The 25,566-nt window shown below is 46.0% G+C and overlaps 1 protein-coding gene across 1 annotated transcript; it reads left to right on the top strand.

Moving 5' to 3' along the window:
- The first annotated feature begins 2,267 nt into the window (after nucleotides 1-2,267).
- ccnl1a (cyclin L1a) lies at nucleotides 2,268-25,248 on the top strand. The gene is made up of 11 exons (XM_078410978.1): nucleotides 2,268-2,582; nucleotides 5,699-5,773; nucleotides 7,279-7,388; nucleotides 15,983-16,103; nucleotides 16,188-16,252; nucleotides 19,953-20,052; nucleotides 20,798-20,902; nucleotides 21,696-21,837; nucleotides 22,029-22,143; nucleotides 23,435-23,527; nucleotides 24,510-25,248. The coding sequence occupies exons 1-11, from the start codon at nucleotides 2,268-2,270 to the stop codon at nucleotides 24,847-24,849; spliced, it is 1,581 nt and encodes a 526-aa protein (XP_078267104.1). The 3' UTR covers nucleotides 24,850-25,248.
- The last annotated feature ends 318 nt before the right edge of the window (nucleotides 25,249-25,566 follow it).

Genomic DNA, 25,566 nt, shown 5'->3' with positions numbered 1-25,566 from the left:
TATAGATGGCGAGTTATAGAGAGATTTCATCGTCTATATCTCTCATTTCCCTTTCCCCTGAATCTCAGTCTGAAGAAGGGTCTCGACCCGAAACGTCGCCCATTCCTTCTCTCCCGAGATGCTGCCTGTCCCTCTGAGTTACTCTGGCTTTTTTGTGCCCATCTTCAAGTAGTCTGTCATTTTGGATATATGAGATATGTTGTATTATATCTGCACAATGTTGGCATCCCATGCTTCAATCCCTTTGATCTCAAGGAAGCAATAAACACCTGTTCTCAAATCGTAGGCCTAATATTGAGCACGTCTCAGTTAGTGTGCACTTTATTCTTTGCTTTGTTAAGTTTAGTTTATTGTCATGTGTACCGAGCTACAGTGAACAGCTTTTGTTGTGTTCTCCATCTATCTACCTTCATTCATTAATTAACTCTGAAAACATTCAATGCAAAATCAGTGGCACTTTATCATCACATGTACCTGGGTGCAGTTACATGCTTTGTTTTTGCATTCAGGTAGTGTTTTTGCATACAGCAGACCTCACCTAGAGAGCAGACAAAGAGTCGCCACGTTTCTGGCACAGACAAAGTTTCAAAGGTTCTTAGTACTACTGTCTTACCGTCTCGCAACGGTGAACCAGGCCTGCTTTTGCACATGGCCACAGCCCCCCCCCCCCCCCCCCACGCTGGGTCCCCCTTCGTTCGCGGCGGCCCCAATACGCCAGGTCCCCCTTCATTAAGGCCAGAAGGTTCTCCTTATCCCTAACCAATATGAAGAAGGGTCTCAACCCGAAACGTCACCCATTCCTTCATTCCAGAGATGCTGCCTGTCCCGCTGAGTTACTCCAGCTGTATATATGTGAGAGAGAGAGAGAGAGAGAGAGAGAGAGAGAGAGAGAGAGAGAGAGAGAGAGAGAGAGAGAGAGAGAGAGAGAGAGAGAGAGAGAGAGAGAGAGAGAGAGAGAGAGAGAGAGAGAGAGAGAGAGAGAGAGAGAGAGAGAGAGAGAGATTTCATTGAAATCAGTGTTATATTTTTTTAATTATTCACATTTTAAAGTTTAAATCTATCTCCTAGGGAGGGAGTAGGTAGGAGGGGGTGAAGGGAGATGGGAGGATAAGGGGGGTTGAGGGAGATGGAGTGGGGGGGGAGGGGAAGAGGGAGAGGGGAGGGGGGAGGGGGAGGGGGAGGGAAGGGAAGGGAGGGGAGGGGAGGGTGCTGCACCAATGCAGGAGAGGTTTGGGCCTAACGGGTCCACTTGGTCCGGTATGACAATAAAACATTCTTGACTCTCTTGGATAGAACAGGTTTAGAGGGATATGGAGAGGTTATGGGGAGAAGGCAGGAGAATGGGGTTAGGAGGGAGAGATAGATCAGCCATGATTGAATAGCAGAATAGATTTGATGGGCCGAATGGCCTAATTTATTCCTATCACTTGTGATCTTATGATCTTAAGATATGGGCCAGAGGCAGGCAGGTGGTTCTAGTGTAGTTGGGACAGGTGTAGATGGGTCCAGTGTAATTGGGACAGGTGTAGTTGGGACAGGTGTAGATGGGTCCAGTGTGGATGGGTCTAGAGTGGATAGGTCTAGATGGGTCCAGTGTGGATGGGTCTAGAGTGGATAGGTCCAGTGTAGTTGGGACTGGTGCAGATGGGTCCAGTGTAGTTGGGACAGGTGTAGATTGGTCTAGTGCGGATAGGTCCAGTGTTGTTGGGACAGGTGTAGATGGGTCCAGTGTAGTTGGGATAGGTGTAGTTGGGACAGGTGTAGATGGGTCTAGTGTGGACCAGCACGGGCAGGGTCGGGCTGAATGGCCTCAGGCGGGGAAACCCCCTCTTGCTCCACCCACGTGATATGCAAATCACCCTGCGGCTCCGGCCAATGGGAACGCTGCCGCCCCCCCCATGCTCAACTGCCATTGGCTCCCCTACCCCTCACGTCACAAACGGCCTAACGTCACGGCCGCCGCGCCCTCGCGTCACGTGTCGGCGGAGTGAGACCCGGCCGCTTGGCCTGAGGGATGGGAGTGAAGAGACGGGCTCCTTGCACTCACCCACCCTCACACACTCTCTCTCTCTCTCTCTCTCTCTCCCTGGTTAATAAACTATCCATTTCCAGCAGCTCAGAACTCCATAAGAGTTTGGTGCAGGACAGGGAGACGGATTCCTGTCGGCGTAGTGACGGGTTTGAGGGGAGGCGAGGGACTCTTTGGCGGCGCGGCGCGTCACAGCGCGTTGTTGGGAGGGGGGTGGTGGTGGAGCGGGGTCCGGCGCATGCGCGGCAGCGGGCTCGCCGCCATTTTATTTCTCGGTGGGGACAAGATGGTGGCGACGGCTGGGCCCGCGCCCGCGGGGGGACTCGGCGGCTCCAGCGGCTCCAGCGGCTCCACCGGCTCCACCGGCATCCTCATCGGCGACAGGCTCTACTCCGCCGTCTTCCTCACCATCGACAACTCGCTCATCCCCGCCGACAAGCTGTCGCCCACTCCCTCCATGCAGGACGGGCTGGCGCTGGAGGCGGAGAGTGACCTCCGCATCCTGGGCTGCGAGCAGATCCAGGCGGCCGGCATCTTGCTGCGGCTCCCGCAGGTGCGACCCTCACCCCCCCCCCCCCCTCCGTCCTCACCCCCCCCCCCGCCCTCACCCCCCCCGGCATCCCCCCCCCCCCCTCCGTCCCCCCCTCCGCCCTCACCCCCCCGCATTCCCCCCCCCCTCCGCCCTCACCCCCCGGCATCCCCGTCCCCCCCCTCCGCCATCACCCCCCCCGGCATCCCCCCCCCCTCCCCTCCGCCCTCACCCCATCCCCCCCTCCGCCCTCACCCCCCGGCATCCCCCCCCCCTCCCCTCCGCCCTCACCCCATCCCCCCCTCCGCCCTCACCCCATCCCCCCCTCCGCCCTCACCCCATCCCCCCCTCCGCCCTCACCCCATCCCCCCTCCGCCCTCACCCCATCCCCCCCTCCGCCCTCACCCCATCCCCCCCTCCGCCCTCACCCCATCCCCCCCTCCGCCCTCACCCCATCCCCCCCTCCGCCCTCACCCCATCCCCCCCTCCGCCCTCACCCCATCCCCCCCTCCGCCCTCACCCCATCCCCCCTCCGCCCTCACCCCATCCCCCCCTCCGCCCTCACCCCATCCCCCCCTCCGCCCTCACCCCATCCCCCCCTCCGCCCTCACCCCATCCCCCCTCCGCCCTCACCCCATCCCCCCCTCCGCCCTCACCCCATCCCCCCCCTCCGCCCTCACCCCATCCCCCCTCCGCCCTCACCCCATCCCCCCCTCCGCCCTCACCCCATCCCCCCCTCCGCCCTCACCCCATCCCCCCTCCGCCCTCACCCCATCCCCCCTCCGCCCTCACCCCATCCCCCCTCCGCCCTCACCCCATCCCCCCTCCGCCCTCACCCCATCCCCCCCTCCGCCCTCACCCCATCCCCCCCTCCGCCCTCACCCCCCGGCATCCCCCCCCCCCCCTCCGTCCCCCCCTCCGCCCTCACCCCCCCGCATCACCCCCCCCCCCCTCCGTCCCACCCCCCGGCATCCCACCCCCGCCCTCACCCCCCCCCCTCCGTCCCACCCCCCGGCATCCCACCCCCGCCCTCACCCCCCCCCCTCCGTCCCACCCCCGGCATCCCCCCCCCCCCTCCCACCCCCGGCATCTCCCACCCCCGGCATCTCCCACCCCCGGCATCCCCCACCCCCGGCATCCCCCCCTCTGCCCTCACCCCCCGGCATCCCCCCCCCCTCCCACCCCCGGCATCCCCCCCCCTCCCACCCCCGGCATCCCCCCCTCTGCCCTCACCCCCCGGCATCCCCCCCCCTCCCACCCCCGGCATCCCCCCCCCTCCCACCCCCGGCATCCCCCCCCCCTCCCACCCCCGGCATCCCCCCCCTCTGCCCTCACCCCCCGGCATCCCACCCCCGGCATCCCCCCCCTCCGTCCTCGCATCCCCCCCCTCCTCATCCCCCCTAACCCCACACTCCCCCCCTCCTCATCCCCCCCTCCTCATCTCCTCCCCACCCCCCCATTCCCCTCATCCCCCCCTCCCTCCCTCCTCATCCCCCCCTCCCTCCCTCCTCATCCCCCCCTCCCTCCCTCCTCATCCCCCCCTCCCTCCCTCCTCATCCCCCCCTCCCTCCCTCCTCATCCCCCCTCCCTCCCTCCCTCCTCATCCCCCCTCCCTCCCTCCTCATCCCCCCCTCCCTCCCTCCTCATCCCCCCTCCCTCCCTCCTCATCCCCCCCTCCCTCCCTCCTCATCCCCCCCTCCCTCCTCATCCCCCCCTCCCTCCCTCCTCATCCCCCCCTCCTCATCCCTCCCTCCCTCCTCATCCCCCCCTCCCTCCTCATCCCCCCCTCCCTCCCTCCTCATCCCCCCCTCCCTCCCTCCTCATCCCCCCCGCCCTCCCTCCTCATCCCCCCCGCCCTCCTCCTCATCCCCCCCGCCCTCCCTCCTCATCCCCCCCTCCTCATCCCCCCCTCCCTCCCTCCTCATCCCCCCCTCCCATCCTCCTCATCCCCCCTCCCTCCCTCCTCATCCCCCCTCCCTCCCTCCTCATCCCCCCTCATCCCTCCCTCCCTCCCTCCTCATCCCCCCCTCCTCATCCCCCCTCCCTCCCTCCTCATCCCCCCCTCCCTCCTCATCCCCCCCTCCCTCCCTCCTCATCCCCCCCTCCCTCCCTCCTCATCCCCCCCTCATTCCTCCCTCCCTCCTCATCCCCCCCTCCCTCCCTCCCTCCTCATCCCCCCCTCCCTCCCTCCCTCCTCATCCCCCCTCCCTCCCTCCTCATCCCCCCCTCCCTCCCTCCCTCCTCATCCCCCCCACCCTCCCTCCCTCCTCATCCCCCCCCCACCCTCCCTCCCTCCTCATCCCCCCCTCCCTCCCTCCTCATCCCCCCCTCCCTCCCTCCTCATCCCCCCCTCCCTCCCTCCTCATCCCCCCTCCCTCCCTCCTCATCCCCCCCTCCCTCCCTCCCTCCTCATCCCCCCTCCCTCCTCATCCCCCCTCCCTCCTCATCCCCCTCCCTCCTCATCCCCCCTCCCTCCTCATCCCCCCTCCCTCCTCATCCCCCCTCCCTCCCTCCTCATCCCCCCTCCCTCCCTCCTCATCCCCCCTCCCTCCCTCCTCATCCCCCCCTCCCTCCCTCCTCATCCCCCCCCTCCCCATCCCCCCCTCCCTCCCTCCTCATCCCCCCCTCCCTCCCTCCTCATCCCCCCCTCCCTCCCTCCTCATCCCTCCCTCCTCATCCCCCCCTCCCTCCCTCCTCATCCCCCCCTCCCTCCTCATCCCCCATCCCCCCTCCCTCCCTCCTCATCCCCCCCTCCCTCCCTCCTCCCTCATCCCCCCCTCCCTCCCTCCTCCCCCCCTCCCTCCCTCCTCATCCCCTCCCTCCTCATCCCCTCCCTCCTCATCCCCCCCTCCCTCCCTCCTCATCCCCCCCTCCCTCCTCATCCCCCCCCCTCCGCACTCCCCCCTCTCCCGCACTCCCCCCTCGCCCTCATCTCCAACCTCCTCACCCCCTTCTCGGCCCGCACCCCCCATTCCTCCTCCCCCGCTCACTTTCTCTCCCTCCTTTCTCTCTCCCTCTCTCCTTTCTTTCTCTTTCTCATCTGTCTCCTCCTCTCGCTCTCTTTCTCATTTCTCTCCCTCTCATTTCCTTCTCTCTCTCTCTCATTTCTCTCTCTAATGTTCTGAACTCTCTCCCTGAAGGTGGCCATGGCGACAGCACAGGTCCTCTTCCAGCGCTTCTTCTTTTCCAAGTCCTTCGTCAAGCACAGTTTTGAGGTGAGTCTGGTCCACCCCATGGCCGTTTCACTTTCATTTTGGACGATTGATTAATTTAAGTTTGGGTTTATTATTGTCACGTGTGCCAAGGTACAGTTTTTTTTTAAATGGTGCCATCAATCAAATCAGATGTATAAAATAAATACATAAATACAATAAAACCAAACACAAGTACATTAGGAATGGTGAAAGGAAAGATACAGAGTGTAGCATATAGTCCTCAGCATTGTAGTGTATCATCATTTAGATAGAATCGGATACAACCCTGGCTTAAAGGACCATTCAGACACCTGATAACAGTAGAAGAAGCTGTTCCTGAGTCTAGTGGTGTGAGCTTTCAAGCCCTGTATCTTCTGCCAGACAGAATAGGGAGAAGAAGCAATGACCAGGAGGGATAAAAAATTTTGATCATGTGGGCTGTTTTCCTGAGGCAGCATGGTGCAGATGGAGTCAGTGATGGAGTTTGGTCTGGGCTAAATCCACAACTCTGCAATTTCTTGCAGTCTTGGCCAGAGCTATTCCCAAACCAAGCTGTGATGCAACCTGACAGGAAGCCAGCAGTTTAGTGGAAATTACTGAGCAGCCCGTTTTGTGTCAGGATGGGTAAATGCTAACTAACTTGGTCTATAATGTTCCAAACCAGCACAGGAACAGGTCCTTTGGTCCACGATATCCTTGCGAACATAGTTAAACTAATTTCTGCCTGCACATAATCCATATCCCTCTATTCCCTGCATATCCATGTGCCTATCCAAAGTATAAATGCCCTTATTGTATCTGCCTCCACCACCACCCCTGGCAGCGCAATCCAAGCACTCATCAGTCTGTTTCAATTGGGTCTACTTTAAACTTTGCCCCTCTTACATTAAAGCTATGTCCTCTAGCCCTTGACATTTTCACCTGGGGAAGAAAGTCCTGACAGTCCTATCTTCGAATATTTTGCCACCTTTAAAACAAAATGGGTTGGCTTGCACTGCAACAAATGAACCTGCAGTTGGTTCATTGCAGTGGTAAACGGAGAGGCTATTTGGACATTCAATTAGATTACAGCTGATTTTATTTTTAACCCCAACCTCTTGGTTTCATGGTACATATTATTTATGGCTAATGAATAATCAGTCCTCAATTTGAGATATTTCTGATCACACGTGTAATATGTCACGCCTTGTATGCCGTGTTTTAAGGTTGCAGCCCTTTACGTTCATTCATCATAAAAGTCTGCACTTTAATATAAATGTTAGATCATTGTTAGTGTTGAAACCTATTTATGAGTTGAGTCACTCTTGGGTGACTTGTACCATGGCAATAAAGAGTTAGAATAATTGAGGATACGTTCCCCGTAATACAAAGTACTGATCTGTGCCACAAAGAATTGTGTTTGGTTTTGCAACATTAAATAAATTAAATATTTTAAGGTAGAATAGTTTGCTCCCTTGCATACAACAGTTGATGGTGTAAGTGACACCAATGTAGATCATATAGTACTCAGTATGATTGCTTTTCAGATTGTGGCAATGGCGTGCATCAATCTTGCATCAAAAATAGAAGAAGCACCTCGGCGCGTCAGAGATGTGATAAATGTTTTCCACCATTTGCGCCAGCTAAGAGGCAAAAGGTAAGCCAGTTTCTTCAACTTCAGTATTCTGTAAATTAAATGCAAGTTATCCCTTAACATGCCCAAACTTTCAGAAGTCTTTTCAGTTGCACCTAATCTCAGATGGCTGAATGGGGAAACAATGGTGCAATGAGCTGTACAGACCCATTTGGTCCAAATTTCAACCCCAGGCCTGTACTGGTTTAGTACTACAGCTAATAAACTTGGTTACAGTGACCCAAATTGAACATGAAGAATCCATTGCTTTCCAGTAAGCTAAGCTGGAAAATGCTGAGTTAGCTGATAAGGTTGTGACTAAATGGCTTGCTAATACTCACCGTCAAGTCTACAAGTGAAGAACTTTATATGGTACAAGTGGTCTAACAAAAAGTACTCTGTGGTGAGTCATCTTTAAGAACATAAAGTTGGGTAGTGCTGAGTTTCAAATGAGACTTCTGCAATTTAATCTGCGGATGAACTTTGTATAAAAATAAAACTTTAAACTTGCTGTAAACTAGTTAACGTTAAGGACTGGTAAATTAATCATACTGCTTTTGAAATGTGTAGCTATAAGACAAAAAACTGGGAGGTTTTAGCTTCATAGCAATGTCATTCTTTTCTCTGCTATTAATATTTTTATTTACTCCTTGGCCTGTTCTCTCATGATCAGGGATACCTGTGCTTCTGGCACTATGTAGGAGAGTTGCTGTTAGAGGGAGATTGGATTTCCTTCTGTCGACTGCACTCCAGTTGAATAACTTGATTCCCAGTCTAAAAGTGTAGGAAGAAACTGCATATCTTGGTTTACCCCAAAGATGCACAAAATGCTGGAGTAGCTCAGCGGGGCAGGCAGCATCTCTGGAGAGAAGAAATGGGTGATGTTTCGGGTTGGGACCCTTCAGTCTCGACCTGAAACATCACCCTTTCCTTCTCAAAAGATGCTGCCTGTCCTGCTGAGTTATTCCAGCATTTTGTGTCTAAACTATGAGCTTCCGATTCTCCCATTAGAGCTGAGCACTTGTGTCATTGTAAAAAGTGAGCATTGTCTCTTCGAACTCAAAGCATTTAAAATTGCTTGTGTAGTTCTCGTAATTGGTGATAAAATCATTGAATGTTGTGGGAGAGCCAAGTTGGTTTCTCACAGAAAAGTCCTAATAGCATTCATTTGCTCACTGGAGTGTACATCACTCGTGATACAACATTGTGGGGCCATTTCCCATCTTGGAGGAGGCCAGTCGGGAAGTATTAGCATGAAACAGCACAAGACCTAAGTGAGTGCAGTGCAGCTACCTGTTCACTCCAAGGCAGCTCTGAACCCAAGAATATACCGTGTTGCAAATTGAGCAGAGAATGATATTCAAATACTAAATGACTTTCTAAAGTTTGAATGACTGTTAAAAAAAAAAAAATCAATGTTGCATTCTTTGTGAATTTGGATTTTTGTACACTTTCAACTGTTTAATTGCTTGAAATATAATTCCATTCTTCACTTTTCAAAGTATATAAATGAATCCATGGGACAAATGATTCCTAACATGGGTTGGAGGGAGGGCGGGGATCCAGTCACTTCATTAGTTAATCTACAGAGCATTAGAATTGGCATCTGTTGCTGTATGGGGATGTCAGGACCTAGTGGAGTGAACTTTTTTACAAATAATGATTTTACTGGTGATTAATAATGCATTCTTTGAAATTAATTGGACTATTACTTCAGAAGACTACCATAGATGCCCAAAACCAATGGTTGAGATAAATTAGACTAGATGTATGTTATGTGTAAAATTACTCTTGGGTCTCTTCTTACTATGATCGTTTTTACTATTGTGCATTAAGTTAAAGTGCAATATTGACTTTTATTCTTTTTTCCCTTGCAACCAACCTAACAGCGACCAACTACATTTACCAAAGACTGGGTGATGTGGAATGGTACGTAAAGATGAAGCTGTCGACAAGGCAACAGTGAAAATAAGAAGTGCCGTTTGATCCCGATGGAGACCCAGTGCCCTATTGAACGGGTCACTGGAATCGGGGGCTGTGGAAGGTTGGGCGCAGAATTGTTAAAAACTAGAAACTCCTGTACTTGATTCTCAGCTTTTTGTCTTTGCTGTCCAAGTGGTACCATCAAATTTTTTGCCTTGGTTTTAGATATTTACTCTGAAAGAGGGAATTTCACACATTTCTAAACTCAAACTATAAGAATCAAACTTTTCCAATAAAGGTAGGGATCGTGTAAGCTTGGATTAAGGTACTAATCGGGATAATCAAAAATGTATTTAAACTAATATGATTTAACATCAAAGATCTTTTTGAAAATAAGGCTACAACTTTGTAATGACCATAGCTTGCAGTCCATGAAAAAACTAATTTGGCTTTACAATTTATAAGGTGGTGGTTAAAGTTTCATAAACATTGGAATGAGTGACAGGAATTCACTGTGAAGGGAAAATGTCCTCTCCTTATCGACGACATTTAAGATGCTCGACATAGCCTGATTTGAAGTTTAAGTTAAGAATTTAACTCAAAATTATTGTGCCAACTTGTCTGTAATAAGACAAATGGCATTAAGGCAGCTAATGGCATATAGGTCTTTATTGCAAAGGGATTGGGGTTTAAGAATAGGGAGTTTGTTTGTTTTTTGTTACGGTTGTACAGTTGTTGGTGAGGTTATCTGAAATATTTCTGTTTTGGTCCCCTTACCTAGAAAGGATGTGGTAGCATTGGAAGCAAAGGAGATTCACCAGGCTAATTCCTGAGACAAGGGTGCATTCAAGGGAGGCTGGGTGGTTTGGATTTGTATTCCTTTGAGTTTAGAACTTTATTCAAACATAGGATCATAAGAGGGCTTGACAGGGTGGAGGTTAAGGCATCTCCATTTGTGGGAGAGTTCTGAACAATGGGGTGGCTATTTAAAGCTGTGGTGTGTGGAAATGTCTCTAGGCCTAGGGGTAGCGAAGCTCTGGAATTCTCTGCCCCTGAGAACAGCCAAATCATTGGATTATATCGAAGTGGAAATGGATAAATATTGAAAGGCAGAAGAATTTGGGATTATGGGGAACTGGCACAGAAGAGTTGGGCCCAGCATAGATACGCCATGATCACCGTTAATTGTTTGTAATTAAGACTAGTGGAAAGTGCGGTATAGGAGTTCGTTAATAAGTGGCTACGGGATGAAATGTTAAACTGCTACTCTAAGTAATTGGTTCAGACAGCATTATGCTAAAGGAAGTGCAAACTATTCTAGCTGTGGATTGGCATCCTTTGCTGCCTAATATTTCCAACAAATTGTTAGTTTTTGTCATTCCTGCCCAAGTAGTATTTCCTAATTAACACGATACGAATCATCAAATTCTGTCTCTGCATTTCACCCTCAAATGGGTACAGTTTACAGAGAACTTTCAAATGTTTCTTAATAATTGATGTGAAGTGCCAAGATCACTATTGTGGTAAATCTACGTTAAAGGATACATGAGTGCTATTACCACCAAATTGTTACAAATGGTTTTGCTGTAAGTCAACTCGACAGTTGTAGTTGAAATTCAGCATGAGGCTGGAGTGGCTGCTTGAATTAACATTTAATTTAAGATTAGAGTAGTGCTCAGCAGAGCTGCTTCCTGCTTTAGATTGGTTTATTAGGGTCTTATCTGATTTGTGCTGGATGAGAATCTGATGTAATCTAAAATTGAAATTACCCTCCATTGATGGCAGACTATAAATACTGTGTACTTGGAACGTCTGAACTACATATACAATTTTTTCCAGTCCCAGTATAAATCCCTAGTGCCTTGTTTGTAGTTGTCCTTTTTAAACTGGATATCAAATGGAATTTTAGTGTCTTTGAATTGCGTGTTCACAATGATTAATCTTTATTAATATGTAAATCCTAAATTTGCCAATTGAAGAGGTTCACACTAACGCTTTTCACACCATAAATTCAGCCGGGCTAACCCACGCCATTTAACATGACTAGAAAATTACACGGATTAATTAGGACTAACTCACTGAGGGTGTTTGCTAGTAATAAATGAGTAAAACTTAACTGTTTCAAGATCAAAGTTTAATGCACTTCTGATCAGGCTAGTAATCAGGCCTACGGTAAAATTGAAATAACAGTGCGGTAAAATGGATTTGGAAATTTAGATATTGGTAATCTGAAATCCACAATTGCTGTGTCTGTTCCTTTTGACTGAAGAGTTTAATGGACAGGATGTTTACTGCTAAATAGTTGAAAATTAGTTTCATCCTTTTATTCCATCAATATATAGACTAAAGTAGAACACTGGTAGAACGTTATATTGTGTAGTATCACAGGATACAAAGTGGCTAAGTAATCTTGAGGTGAAAATAAAGAAGATTTAGACTAAAACTATGTAGAAGGTCTTATTTACTGTTAAGTGTTACAGCTATTACTGTACTGTTCAATCATTCAGAAATTGAGCATGCAATACCTGCAGTTATTTATAGTCAAGTGGCGATGCTGCCATCAGGAGGGTGCCCTAACCACGCCATAAAGTAGCTTGTTAAAAAATGTGTGAAGAATTCACAAATAAATTGCACAGAGTGGGAATGTCAACAAAACAAATAGAGAGCATAGCTTTAAGGTTAGGAGGGTAAAGTTTAAATGAGCTGTGCGGGGCAATTTCTTTTTTTTAAAGAGACTAGACATCTGGGACGTGCTGGCAAGAGTGGTGGTGGAGGCAGATTCATTTAAGTGGCTTTTAGATCGGCACATGGATCACTTGCATGCTGAGAATATTATTGGGCTGGAGTGCAATACTCTATGTTCAAAACTAATGCTTTTATGGCAAGAGTTGAAATGTAGTGCCTGTTAAATGAATGAATGTTCAGTTTTTTTAATCTTAAACTTTATAACCATACACTGCTTGCTTACAAAGCATGTGGCAACTTATTCACTGCAGTTGTCTTCTTTGTTCCTGCCATCCATGGTCGCATCAACTTTTCCTTGTGGGTGATTCCATTATGTGAGAACCCCCAGCTTTCTTGATCCTGGTGTCCCAACAAATGAGTGCTAGATTGTTGATCAGATTACTGTTTTTCAGACCAGGTCGTTTTATAATCCACGTACTTTTCAGCTGTGCATTAGTCAGGAATAGTAGTTTACCTTGGCTAATATGTTAAGAAGTCCTCTAATTTGTGCATGGCATTTGGCTGGAATTCCACTGACTATGGCAAAGCTATAGACTAGCTGTATCTTTGTGTAAAGAGACTCAGCGTGCCAAGAAGAGCGCAAGGAAAGTTATTCATCACATTCAATGAGGGGCATATTAGTTATGGAAACCTGTTTCAAATAATTGCTAGATGAAGATATAAATCCACTTGTTAAATGTTAAAGCATATTTCTAAACTTCAAACTTTCCACTGTTCAACTACTGAACCATACAGTTTTAGAGTATAGATATTTAAGAAAATTGAGACTGCACTTTTTACTTGAATTTTGTAGATTAGTGTAATGGTGTCACTCATGTTATGTGTCATGCTTTTGTAGTTACGTCCCTTTAGCTTTTGAGTGACCACTGCTTGCGAGATTCCAGTTAGTGTAAGTGGAACGTGCAGGCGTGAAGTCGTGCTTGCTATGTAGTTAATAAAGTCTTTGGATCGTTATCCAGGTGTAAGGCTTCTGTTATTATACGGTCAGCACAACATGGTGTTAGAAGTGGGATTCGAACCCACGCCTCCACTTGGAGACCAGTATAATAACAGAAGCCTTACACCTGCATAGCAATCCAAAAACTATTAACTACATAGCAAGCACAACCTTACGCCTGCACGTTCCACTTACACTAACTCGAATCTCGCAAGCAGTGGTCACTCAAAAGCTAATGGGGCGTAACTGCAAAAGTATGACGCATAACATGAGTGACACCATTACACTAATCTACAGATTTGAAAATCATTGGTGTACTTCAGCTATTTGATTTTATGAATGTAAAATACTGTGGATAATCTGGGAAGTGAATTTGCCGTCTTTGAAATTGGAAGAAAATTATCAGAATAAGATCAGTAGATATCAATGGAAATTGCTTTTCAGTAAATTGTGGCCTTTTATAAACTAGTGTCTAATTGTTTAGAATTGGAAACCATTTGTGTAGAACGTCATCATCATCACTCTAGTTATCAGGTGAGTGTACTTTAATATTGGATAAATTTACACGTTGTAATCATTGTGAGAAGGTGAATTTTGCAGGTATGCTTTGAAGCTTTGTATCCAGGAATGGGCTAATGCCAATTTTACCCAGCAGTGTAGTTGGAAAGGATTAAAGATTACGCTTTAGGGGTGCAAGAAGCTGCATTCATGTAATGTCCAAGTGTGTGGATTGGCCTGGGCTAGATTTTGGCTCAACTGTCTAGTATCCTTGAGTAAAACACACAGTTCTAGGGTAATTCATCGGGTCAGGCAACATCTGTGAAGGGAATTGTTAGATGCCATTTTGGGTCGGAACCCTTCTTCAGACTGATGTTTCCTGACCTGCTGAGTTACTCCACCACTTGGTGTACTCAAGATTCCCAGCATCTGCACTACCTAGTGGCACCTATCCTTGCCATTTGCATTTCTGCTCCTGAAGCTTTGTGTGTGTAGACTTACCACTGAGAATATAGTTGGACATTAAATGCCTTGGTAATTCATGTTATGACACCATAAATTCATGTGTGGAGGAGCACAAAAATGTGTGTTTTTTGTGTAGGGGTTTATATTGCAACTACACACACAGCTCAGGGGCAGATGCTTGTGATGCCAAATAGTATCTTTAAATTTCTTAAAGGTGCTTTAACCAATGTAATATTTCCATTGCTATTTTTCTTGAGTGCTCTGTTCATGATTTCTTCATTCTCTAAGTCCAAGTATTATTTCTGAAACCAAAGTGGCTCACAAGCTCTCTCGTAAGGGAAAAGGAATGATCTAATAATTTTGTTGTTTGGCCTGCATTGATTTCATTAATCATCATTAGTTTATCAAGTCAAAACCATGTACTATTGAATTAAGATTGCCCTTAAAACAGTGGCCAGTTTATTATGTAACTAAATCAATCTCACATATGCCAATATGCTTTGGATTTTGCATCCTACAAAAGGGGCCTGAACATTATTATTTATATTTGGGATTGTGCAGTAACAAAGATTTATAATTGAAGATTAAACCCGGTAGAAAGAAACAAGTGCAATTGCATTGAGTAGTGAGGGGGGGAGAAGGAAGTGATTCAGTCATTTTTGTTCATAAATATCTTGATTAAAATACTTTTATTGACTGGTGCAGTGTATAACAAAAACATATTCTTAGAAGGTACATGGAAGAATGACATAGGTACTTGCTGAGATGCTATCTACTGCATTGTAGCACACGAGGTTTTAAGCTTAAGCAGAGCTGCTACACTCCCATGTTTTAGTTCTGGATTTTATATAGATCTTGTAGTCTAGTGCCTTTATGATCTTGAATTATTTCCCCTTTGCTTCCCAAGAGATAAGAAACTTGGAATATAGTGTGATCAGTCTGAAGAAGGGTCTCGACCCGAAATGTCACCCATTCCTTCTCTCCTGAGATGCTGCCGACCTGCTGAGTTACTCCAGCATTTTGTGAAAAAATAAATAAACTTGGAATGTCTGCTTTAAGATTTAAACAGTAAACCATGTTACTACCCCCTCTTCTCCCCCCCTCCCCCAAATGCAGGAAGGATGTGGAGGCTTCAGAGGAGGTGCAGGGGAGGTGTACCTGAATGGTGCCCAGATTTTGGCCGGGGGGGGGGGGGGTGAGCTACGGGGAAAGGATGGACAAACTTGCTCTAGAAGCCAGAGGTTGAGGGGAGACCTGAGAGACGTAAGGCATAGAAAGAGTGGACAGTGAGAGCCTTTTTCCCCAGGCTGAAAATGTCAGATGAGAGGAATTACTTTTCAATGTGAGAGTGGCAAAGTTTAAAGGAGATGTGCGGAGCAGGATTTTTTAGCGTTGGGTGTCAGGAGCACATTGCCAGGGGCGATGGCAGAGGCAGATACCACAGTGGCATTTGAGGTTTTTAGACAGGCCTGTATATGGATCACGTGCAGGCAGAGGAGATTAGTTTATCTATATGTGACACGGTCATGGACTGATAGGCCTATACCAGTGATGTCTCTTTCCACTATTTCTTGGGGTGGGAGGGAAATAAAGGGCCATGATCTTCTGGCAGAAGGGAGGGTGTGAATAAAATTGTATATTTAGTGCTTTTATCACTTTTTCCAGAAATTTGATCCATAATTGTGTAAAGACCCATGTAGGTCAATGAATATGAATGATTTTGAATTTAGCTGTAAAATCTTGTGGGTTTTCTTAACTGGAATGGCTCTAACAACTTCTATCTTTTTAATGTCCTGATTTTCTTGGACAGGTTTGACTCTAGTTTGGTTTTCCCTCTCGTAACTGGTGGTAACCGCAAAACAGGTTTGACACGTTTTATGATTTTTAATTTGTAATGGACAGCACAAGACCAAGGCTTTGGATGCAGTTACAGGAGTTTCTCCCAGTGGTTGGTTGGAAGGGGAAAAAGTCCCTTTAGAGAAGTAGAAGCCGATTTCAAATGTTTGCCTTTTTAGATTTGCAAATAGTTGTGATTTTGTTTTCAAACCAGGAGTCCGACACCTCTGATACTTGATCAAAACTACATTAACACCAAAAACCAAGTGATCAAGGCAGAAAGACGAATCCTGAAAGAATTGGGATTTTGTGTCCATGTGAAGCATCCACACAAGGCAAGTTATTTGATCATGCATTTTAATCCGGTAAAGATGGGATTCAAATGTTGTTTGTTTTAAGAACTTTTCTTGTCCCAACAGATTATTTTTATGTATCTTCAAGTCCTTGAATGTGAACGAAACCAAACTCTTGTCCAGACAGCTTGGTAAGTGGCTTCTTTTCTTTGAAGTAGCCATGAAAACAGTACCAAAAAATTAAAAATCTGCCTATAACAGCTTAAATTTTAAGACAAAAATTTAGTTGACACTAATTTATGATTGTATCCATGACAGAATGGTGATTTGGACACTTTGGTCACTGCAGCCTTTCAGTATACCTGCTCGTGCTGTCAATGCTTTGAGCATGCGGCACCTACAATTTCTTGCTTACTGTTTTCATGGCTCGTTTGCTTGCTATGGTAAAGGAGAACTCCCATTAACTTTGTTCTTTTTTTCTACTCTTTTTAATTAAAGGGTAGTCCATGATGGTAAGTCATAGAACTCAAAGAACTCTGCCCTCTGAACTCAGCTTCTCATCTCCATGACCTCAGGGGGGCCTTCGATTAGTTGCCCCTTCAGTCAATCAAGTGCGAGCTCTCGTCTGTGACAACTAACCACAGCAGTGGTCACAAAACATCCGGCAATGTCATCTAGGTCTGGCGAGGGTGGAAGGATTTGTATTGGACTCGTGAAAATGGATATTCAACGTGCACATTTTGTCTAACGTTTCTAGCTAAGTTTGAGAATGTGAACTTTCTAAAGCATGTGGAAGGAAAGGGACAAATATTCAGTAAACTACCATTACCATTAAACTACCATAATCTACCATTACCATTACTGTGCACGTGGAAAGATTTTACAACATGCTAATTACTCTATCATCTTTAGACTTTTATTTACAGGCTACTTTCAACCCCATGGTTAAATCTTTCTGCTAAACATCATCTGGGTATTCCCTATGAAAGTACACTGGGCCTGTGGAGAACACTATGCTGGGCCTCCACAGGCCCTACAACTGGGCCTCCACAGGCCCAGTGGAAGTACACTGGGCCTGTGGAGAACACTAGTGTTTGTCCATTTTCTTCATTCCTATATATATTTTTAGAGATATAGTGCGGAAGCAGGCCCTTCAGTCCACTGATTACACACTGTTTGCACTAGTTCTATGTTATCCCATTTTCGCATCCACTACTGACTCTAGGAGTGATTTGCACTGGCCAATTAACCTACAGACCTGCACATCTTTGGGACATAAGAATAAACTCGCACGCAAATTTCAGACAGACAGCACTGGAGGTCAGGATCAAACCTGGGTTTCTGCCACTGAGGCAGCAACTGTGGTTAGAATCAAATAATCTCCTTTGAATTAACTTTGGTATCCGTCTACAATGGGTGCTTAAACCATTCAAAGTCTATCAAACGTCTCTGGTGTGCCAATTTATTTATTTGATTTGCTTCAGATTCAGTTTACGAATCCTTATTCCTCCTTAACACACTTTAGATTGTTTTACTATCAGTACTTAGTGTGAAGTTAAAGTTAATCTGCCTTAAAATTATAGTTGATGTATTAAGAAGCTTTACATATTCCTGTATTTCAAAAGTTTAAACCATTATAAAAGATTTGTCAATCTCTAATTGGAATAATTTCTTGAATGACTACACCGATCAGCCAAAACATTATGAAAACTGACAGGTGAAGTGAATAACATTGGCACCTGTCAAGGGGTAGGATATATTAGGCAGCAAATGAACAGTCTGTTCTTCAAGTTGATATGTTGGATGCAGGAGAAATGGGCAGGAGTAAAGACCTGAGCGACTTTGACAAGGGCCAAATTGTTATGGGCAGATGACTGGGTCAGAGCATCTCTGAAACGACAAGGCTTGTGGGGTGCTCCTGGTCAGCAGTGGTGAGTACCTACCGACAGTGGTCCGAGGAGGGACAAACCGGCGACAGGGTGTTGGGCGCCCAAGGCTAATGAAGGCCATCCCTTCTGGTCCAAGCCGACAAGCCGGTGGAGTATGATGCTCTGGGCAATGTTCTGCTGGGAAACCCTGGGTCCGACCATTCATGTGGACGTCAATTTGACACGTGTCACCTACCTAAACATCGTTGCAGACCAGGTACAGCCCTTCATGGCAATGGTATTCCCTGATGGCAGTGGCCTCTTTCAGCAGGATAATGCACCTAGTCACACTGTACACATTGTTCGGGAATAGTTTGAGGAACACGATGAAGTGTTCACTGTGTTGCCCTGGCCTCCAAATTCTCCAGATCGCAATCCAAGTGGGATGTGCTGGATCGATAAGTCCAATCCACGGCGGCTTCACCTTGCAACTTACAGGACTAATGTTTAGGTGCCAGATACCACAGGACACCTTCAAGGGTCTTGTAGAGGCCATGCCACGGCTGGTCAGCACTGTTTTGGTGGCACACGGAGGACCAACAGCATATTAGGCAGGTGGTCATAATGTTTTGGCTGATCGGTGTATATTCTTGTTCCCCCACCTATGGATTTAACCATAATCCTTCTAGGTTCACACAGCGTGGGATGCTTAGAACTGCTCCCACAACATTTTCAATTAGATTAGAATGTTTTGACTATTTTATGACAAATTGGAGAGTTTACAGCTAAAATAAAATGAGGTTAATGTCTTTAGTGAAATTTGGATTGATAAACAACTTCAATGTATGAACTGTGAAATGTCGTTTAGAAATATGTTGGCAGCCCAATCACCATTTGGTGGATTATTATTTAAATGAAATTCTTTACTGGTGCCAACAAGCTTGGTACATCTTTTAAGTCTTGAAGGAGCTCTACCAGCCTGATGACCTGCCCTTGTGTCATGTAACACTTGGAGATTGTTATTCGTTCCTCTTATTTATTTGTGAAGTCGTGCTTGCTTCATTGGCCTTCCATGCCAATGGCCTAAACGTGATACCAAACGTGGGCAGGTGGGACTAGTCTAGTTGGACACAAAGCTGGATTAACTGCGGGCCAGGCAGCAGCTCTGCAGACAAGGAATGGGGGACGTTTTGGGTAGAAACCCTTCTTCAGACCCTATGGTTTAAACCAGCATCTGCAGTTCCTTCCTACACTAGTGCAGTTAGGACATGTTGGCCGGTGTGGACAAGTTGGGCCGAAGGGCCTGTTTTCACACAATGACACAGACATTGATGGGCTGGTTGGTCCATTGGCCAAGCAGACACTTTGAATATGGTGACCAGTTAGATCTGAATGACCACTTCTGAATGTCCTGTTATTGGGTTGAGTGGTGGTGCTGGTGGGGCATTTTCATTTGTTTAAGGAGGGTGGTTGTAGGATCTTACACAACTATGATTTGTGTTTTACTTAATATGGACCAAGATACCTCTCTGCACTGTCACATCGTGCGGTTCCATTGAGGAAGAATCATCTTTGGTGTGGTTCTTTAATCTCAAACAGGGAACGTCAATATTGGCCGTCAAGATTCATTTTTGTGCATGTATTTTAATTGACATTGCTGGTGAGTTCTAGAAATGGGATAATTATGTTTATAGGTATTTGACATTCTATGAATTCATTAACTGTATAGTAGCTGCAAATGTTTTTAGGAACATTTTAGGTTGGATTTGGCTTGCCGTGGCGGTTACAAGAAATTGTAGCTGCATGATGCGAATACAAGTTATTTGTGCAGGTGTAAATAAAATTTAAATTAATTGTGCTCCTTGTGTCTCAAAGGCAATATCTGAAATTTGAGGTCTACAGAAGATATCAGAGGGCATAATATTTAAATGAATCAAAAAAAATAACAAAGCTATGAATGAGTCTCCTTGTTTGTACTTAAAGTCTCCTGCATTGTGCAACTCTTATCCCGTTTATCTTTCAGGAATTACATGAATGATAGTCTCCGCACAAGTGCATTTGTCCGGTTTAAACCAGAGACTATCGCCTGCGCTTGCATCTACCTTGCAGCCAGAGCATTGCAAGTAAGTGAAGAAATAGCTCTTCATTCTTCCTCAAATAAGTATTTTAATCTTCTGGTGCAAGATGCGTTTTGAGCAAGTAGTGACCGCTAAACATTTGGCAGTCTGGTCTAATATAGACATATGTAGTACTGCTGGATTTCTGTTTAATTTATTATCATTTATACCGAAGTACAATGAGAAGCTTTTATTGCACGCTAACTAACCAGGCAGCGGAAAGACGATATATTACAATCGAGCCAGCCACGGTGTACAGATACACGATAAAGGGAATAACGTGAATGATGTTTAGAGCAAAAAAGTCCAGTAATGTCCAATGAAAACTAGTCCGAGGGTCTCCAATGAGGTAGAAAGCTCAGGACTGCTCTAGTTCTTGGTAGGATGGTTCAGTTGCCTGATAACAGCTGGGGGAAAATGTCCCTGAATCTGGAGGAGTTTGTTTTCATGCTTCTGTACCTTTTGCCCGATGGAAGAGGGAAGGTACAGAAGAGGGAGTGACTGACCGGGGTGCGACTCGTTCTTGATGTTGCTGGTGGTCTTACTGTGGCAGCGTGACATGTCGATGGTGTCAATGGAAGGGAGGTTGGTATGTGTGATGGTCTGGGGTCTGGCCAATGGAAGGCAGGTTGGTATGTGTGATGGCCTGGGGTCTGGCCAATGAAAGGGAGGTTGGTATGTGTGATGGTCTGGGGTCTGGCCACAATTGTCTAATCTCTTGCAGTCAATTATTCATTCTTTACATCTGCAGATTGTTTTGCCAAATCGCCCTCACTGGTTTGTGGTCTTTGGTGCAACTGAAGAGGAAATCCAGGATATCTGCATCACTACTTTAAAACTTTATACACAAAAGAAGGTGAGTTATACAGGCATGCGAAAGTTCCGCGTTTTTAAAATCCATTTTCGGTGTTTTTCACTTTGCCAAATAAACGGAGAAATCGGATCGAAAAAAAGAGAAAAATAAATAAACAATGTATAGACTTGTAATGAACATTAGGGTTCTGCTAGAAAAATAAATAAACAATGTATAGACTTGTAATGAACATTAGGGTTCTGCTAGAAAAATAAATAAACAATGTATAGACTTGTAATGAACATTAGGGTTCTGCTAGAAAAATAAATAAACAATGTATAGACTTGTAATGAACATTAGGGTTCTGCTAGAAAAATAAATAAACAATGTATAGACTTGTAATGAACATTAGGGTTCTGCTAGAAGTCGCTAGGGGTTCCGCAAGAAATTCCACCCGCGCCCTGGAAGTCTCCCCGGAAATGTGGCACCCAGGCTGGGCAAGGCAGCCAATCTCAACCTCATCGGGACTTCCACGGCAGATCGTGGCTTCAAAATGTTATTAGTGTACAGACATATTCACATTATTTTGCAATGTCTTTTTACTTTGAAACTGGTAATTTTGTGTGTAAATTTTCAAACAAAACTCAGGTTTTTTTACCCCCGTTGTACGCCTGGCGCAAGCACTCAGCTCTTTTCCTCTTTTACTTACCTTGCTCACATGCCTGGTTATGTGAAAGTTATCTTTCTAGGATTGATTGTCCGACTTTGCCGTTTTAACATTTGACGCCCATTCTGTAACGCTCTGTGATAGCTTCATTTGCTTTGCTACATTTGAAGACTAACTTTATTTCACCAGCCAAACTACGAGCATGTGGAAAAAGAGGTCGAAAAGAGGAAAGTTGCACTACAAGAAGCTAAGTTGAAAGCTAAAGGGTTAAACCCAGATGGAACTCCTGCACTTTCCACGGTGGGAGGCTTTTCCCCAGGATCTAAATCATGTAAGTATGTCAACACAGTAAAACACAGTGCTGGAGTAACTCAGCAGGTCAGCCAACATCGATGAATTAATTTATCTCTCACTAATGGCCGTGATGGTGTGGGGGGTGTAATGCTGTAACAAACCTCGTACATGTTTTTATTGTAAGCATCCCTTTTGTAAAGCAGAATACTATTTTTCATTCATTCTTAGGTTCACCCAGAGAAATTAAAACAGAAGACAAAACGCCTGGAATTCAGAATCCTAAACCTATCAAGAAGGAACTAGAAGAACGCCAAATGAACGCTAATAAAAGTCCTTACAATGGGTCAGTAGCTACTCGTGCTTTGCTATCACCCCTCGTAATTTTGTGTTAAAACACAAAACATTTAATTCTAAAGGACACAGAGTGTTGGAGTAACTCAGCGGGTCAAGCAGCAACTCTGGAGAACATGGGGAGGTGATGTTTCAGACCCGAAACATCACCTCCCCATGATGCCTGACCTGCTGAGTTGCTCCAGCATTTTGTCCTTTTGTGTAAACCAACATCTGCAGTTCCTGGTTTTGAAATTTAATTCTAATAGTTATACCCTCTCACTCTGCTTTGACCCACCGACTAAAAAAAACCTAAAGCTGACTGCCGGCATTCCTTACAGTAGTTGTGTCCTTACTGAAGCTACTCGTGTTTCAGATTTATTGTTCGAGCTACTTCTGGAAAGGGTATACAAATCATTATGGTGTGTACGTTATTTGAAATTGGTGTGTACGGTTAAAACTAATTTGCCCTAGGCTGTCATGAGAAAGTAAATTTGTCCATTTGAGTCTTTATTAGAAATTATGCAAAATAGTGAGGTGGTGTGTGCTCTTGCAAAATGAGGAGGCCAATTACACCCATACAGAGCTAGAGTTGGCTCTTAGGGCTAATGGAATCAAGGGATGTGGGGGGAAAGCAGGAATGATGATCAGCCATGATCATATTGAATGGCAGTGATGGCTCGAAGAGCCGAGTGGCCTACTCCTGCACTTATTTTCTATGTCTCTATATTGGCTCTTCAGAAGAGCTACAAAATTGGTGCAACTTCTCTATGCAATACTTAAACTGGGATAAATAAATCTCATTTTAATCTGGCCAGACTCGCAGATATACTGGATCATTGGATATTATTCTATCAATATTCGATCGCATTTAATCCGCCTGTTATAAATGTTATACACTAAATAATAAATTTTACAGTAAGTCCTATATGTTATGGAGAAATGTGGCAGGCCCCAGTAAGTTTAAAGAGCACAGGCAGCCGAAGCAGGTGATTTTGGAGACCACAGGGACTGGGTGGTCAGGGATTGGGGCAAACAGGCCTGGGAACCGTAGGTAATGAATGCTGTCTTTCAAAGCATCAGCCGGGGCAACTGCACCTGTCCATTTGCATCATTCCTTTCTATCACTAGAGTCAGTTGCTGAGCGGCAGGCTTGTTCCAAATAGTCGGATAGCAGGCTCAGTTATACTTTGTTTTGCTAGTGTGCAGATTGTTTAGTGATTGAGATAACGTGTTCAATTGAACTTGTGTTTCTAACAGATTCTGTAACATTCTAATTCAAAGTTCTTGTTCATAATCTGTAGGTTGAGAAAAGAAAATAAACCAATTCGAAACAGTAGGAGCATCAGTCGTTCAAGATCTCGAACAAGATCAAGATCCCATTCTCCCCGAAGGCAGTGAGTATTTGCTTACCCGGTTGATGAGTTTAAGAGGTTATAACACGGTCAGCTGTTTCCTCAAAGTTAAGCATTGTGCCGTTTACACTGTTGGAAAATACCTGACAAAAGGTGAGTGTCCAAGATCCGTGGGTTTACACTTTACTAAATGAGTTGAGTTTGGTGGCCACCCACATGGACTGATGCTCTTGTAACCCAGGGGTGCTGGGCGCTGAATTTAAACGTTGATTAGGTGAAAAGAGTTTCCTTGTTCCTTGCATGAAAAAACTGAACGTGTATCAGCAGGTCAGGCAGCAGTTGGGGGAAGTTTTCATCTTGGCTCAAAGATCCTTCGTCAGAACTCTAAAGATTTTTTTTAAAATCTGATTTTGGTTGCAGTAAAGGTGAAAGGATTCGACAAGGGGGATATTTCTGAGGCATCGCCAGTTTTACCCTGGGAATAAGTGTACAGATTAATGGGGGGGGGTAGTTGGAATATCAAAAGAGCATTTAAGAAAGTAGGAAAATCTCTGCCATGCTGGATGTCGAGGGGATATTTGATAGAGGTATATACAATTATGAGAAGCATAGAAAAGGTGGAGAGTCAACCTTTTTCCCAGGATGGAGGTATCAAATACTAGAGGGCAGAGCGTTAAGGTGAGAGGGACAATGTTTAGAGGAGGTGTGGAGAGGGATATGGATTATGTGCAGACAGATGAAAGTCTGTCTTGGCATCATGTCCAGCACAGACATTGTTCCTGTGCCGTTCTCTGCTTTAATTGTAAATAGTGCCAACGGCAATACTTGATGACATCTTCCTTGCAGCTCCTACAAAAACACACTGCTTGTAAATACTTTGATACTCGGAATGCTTGCAGGCTTAAGGGATCAGTCCCGTGTTTATTTGTACTACATTTCCGTCTTCCCTGCCACCTCCAGGCTAAAGTAGTGTTATTGCCGTAGGTCCCGTGTTTTAAATTGGATTGTGTTGTGCTTCCTGTAGTTACACCAGGAGGAGCAGGTCTGGGACGTGCAGTTCTCGATCGAGGAGCAGGTCCCACAGTCACAGTGCTTCGCCCCGACATCGGCACAACCACACATCCCCACACCTCAAGCCAAAGCCCCAGCGGGAAGAGGCAAAGATGGCCGTCCGGCACGGGCACAAGAGGAAGAAGTCACGCAGCCGCAGTAAATCTCCGGATGGCTGTGATCCCGCCAAGAGACGGCGGCACGACAAAGAGCATCAACGGGACAGGCATGAGCGCTCGCGCTCGTACGAGAGGGTCCACAAGGGCAAGCACCACAGTACTGCTCACTCGGCTCACGGCAGGCACCACCGGTAAAGTGGCTCCGACCGGCCGGCCGCTGCCCACCTGTAATTACGTTAAACCTGTAGTTTATTCACTTGTAAATGATGCTTTTTATAAGGATTTGTTTAAAGGGTGTTTTTGCTTTGTGGAGGTCATTAATGGAAAAACAAATGAGGGAGAATTTGCACACTTTCAGAAATATAGAAATACTTTATTCGACAGTGTACAGGTAACCATGGACAATTACGTATGCTGTGTTTTTCTCTGTTCTACAGAATTTGAAGGGAGATTGCTGTAGAATTGTACCTTATTTTTATACAATGAAAATGGACACTGGTATGTTTAAGTACAAGTTCATTTGTTTAAAATCTGTGGTGATTACTTTGTTAGACTTTTTTGTAGTCTGCATGTGGTCATTTTTACAGAAATAAAAGCCAAAAAAAGTATGCTGTTTGCTGTACTATTTTCAAAAACTGGGGAAAGTCAAAAGAAACATCATCTGTTGGGATAATATAAGAAAATAACTGCAGATGCTGGTACAAATCGAAGGTGTTTCTTCACAAAATGATGGAGTAACTCAGTAGGTCAGGCAGCATCTCAGGAGAGAAGGAATGGGTGACGTTTATGGTCGAGACCCTTCAGACCCGAAACGTCACCTATTCCTTCTCTCCAAGATGCTGCCTGACCTGCTGAATTACTCCAGCATTTTGTGATACCTTTGATTTGTATTAGCATCTGCAGTTGTTTTCC

The sequence above is a fragment of the Rhinoraja longicauda genome, chromosome 13 (assembly GCF_053455715.1).
Source record: "Rhinoraja longicauda isolate Sanriku21f chromosome 13, sRhiLon1.1, whole genome shotgun sequence".
Taxonomy (NCBI): domain Eukaryota; kingdom Metazoa; phylum Chordata; class Chondrichthyes; order Rajiformes; family Arhynchobatidae; genus Rhinoraja; species Rhinoraja longicauda.
This window is presented reverse-complemented; position numbering and strand designations above follow the sequence as displayed.

Coding starts and splice junctions, on each gene's coding strand:
- ccnl1a (XM_078410978.1), top strand. CDS start 2,268: ATGCGCGGCAGCGGGCTCGCCGCCATTTTATTTCTCGGTGGGGACAAG. Junction 16,253..19,952: donor ACTCTTGTCCAGACAGCTTG/GTAAGTGGCTTC, acceptor TTTATCTTTCAG/GAATTACATGAATGATAGTC. Junction 22,144..23,434: donor AATAAAAGTCCTTACAATGG/GTCAGTAGCTAC, acceptor CATAATCTGTAG/GTTGAGAAAAGAAAATAAAC.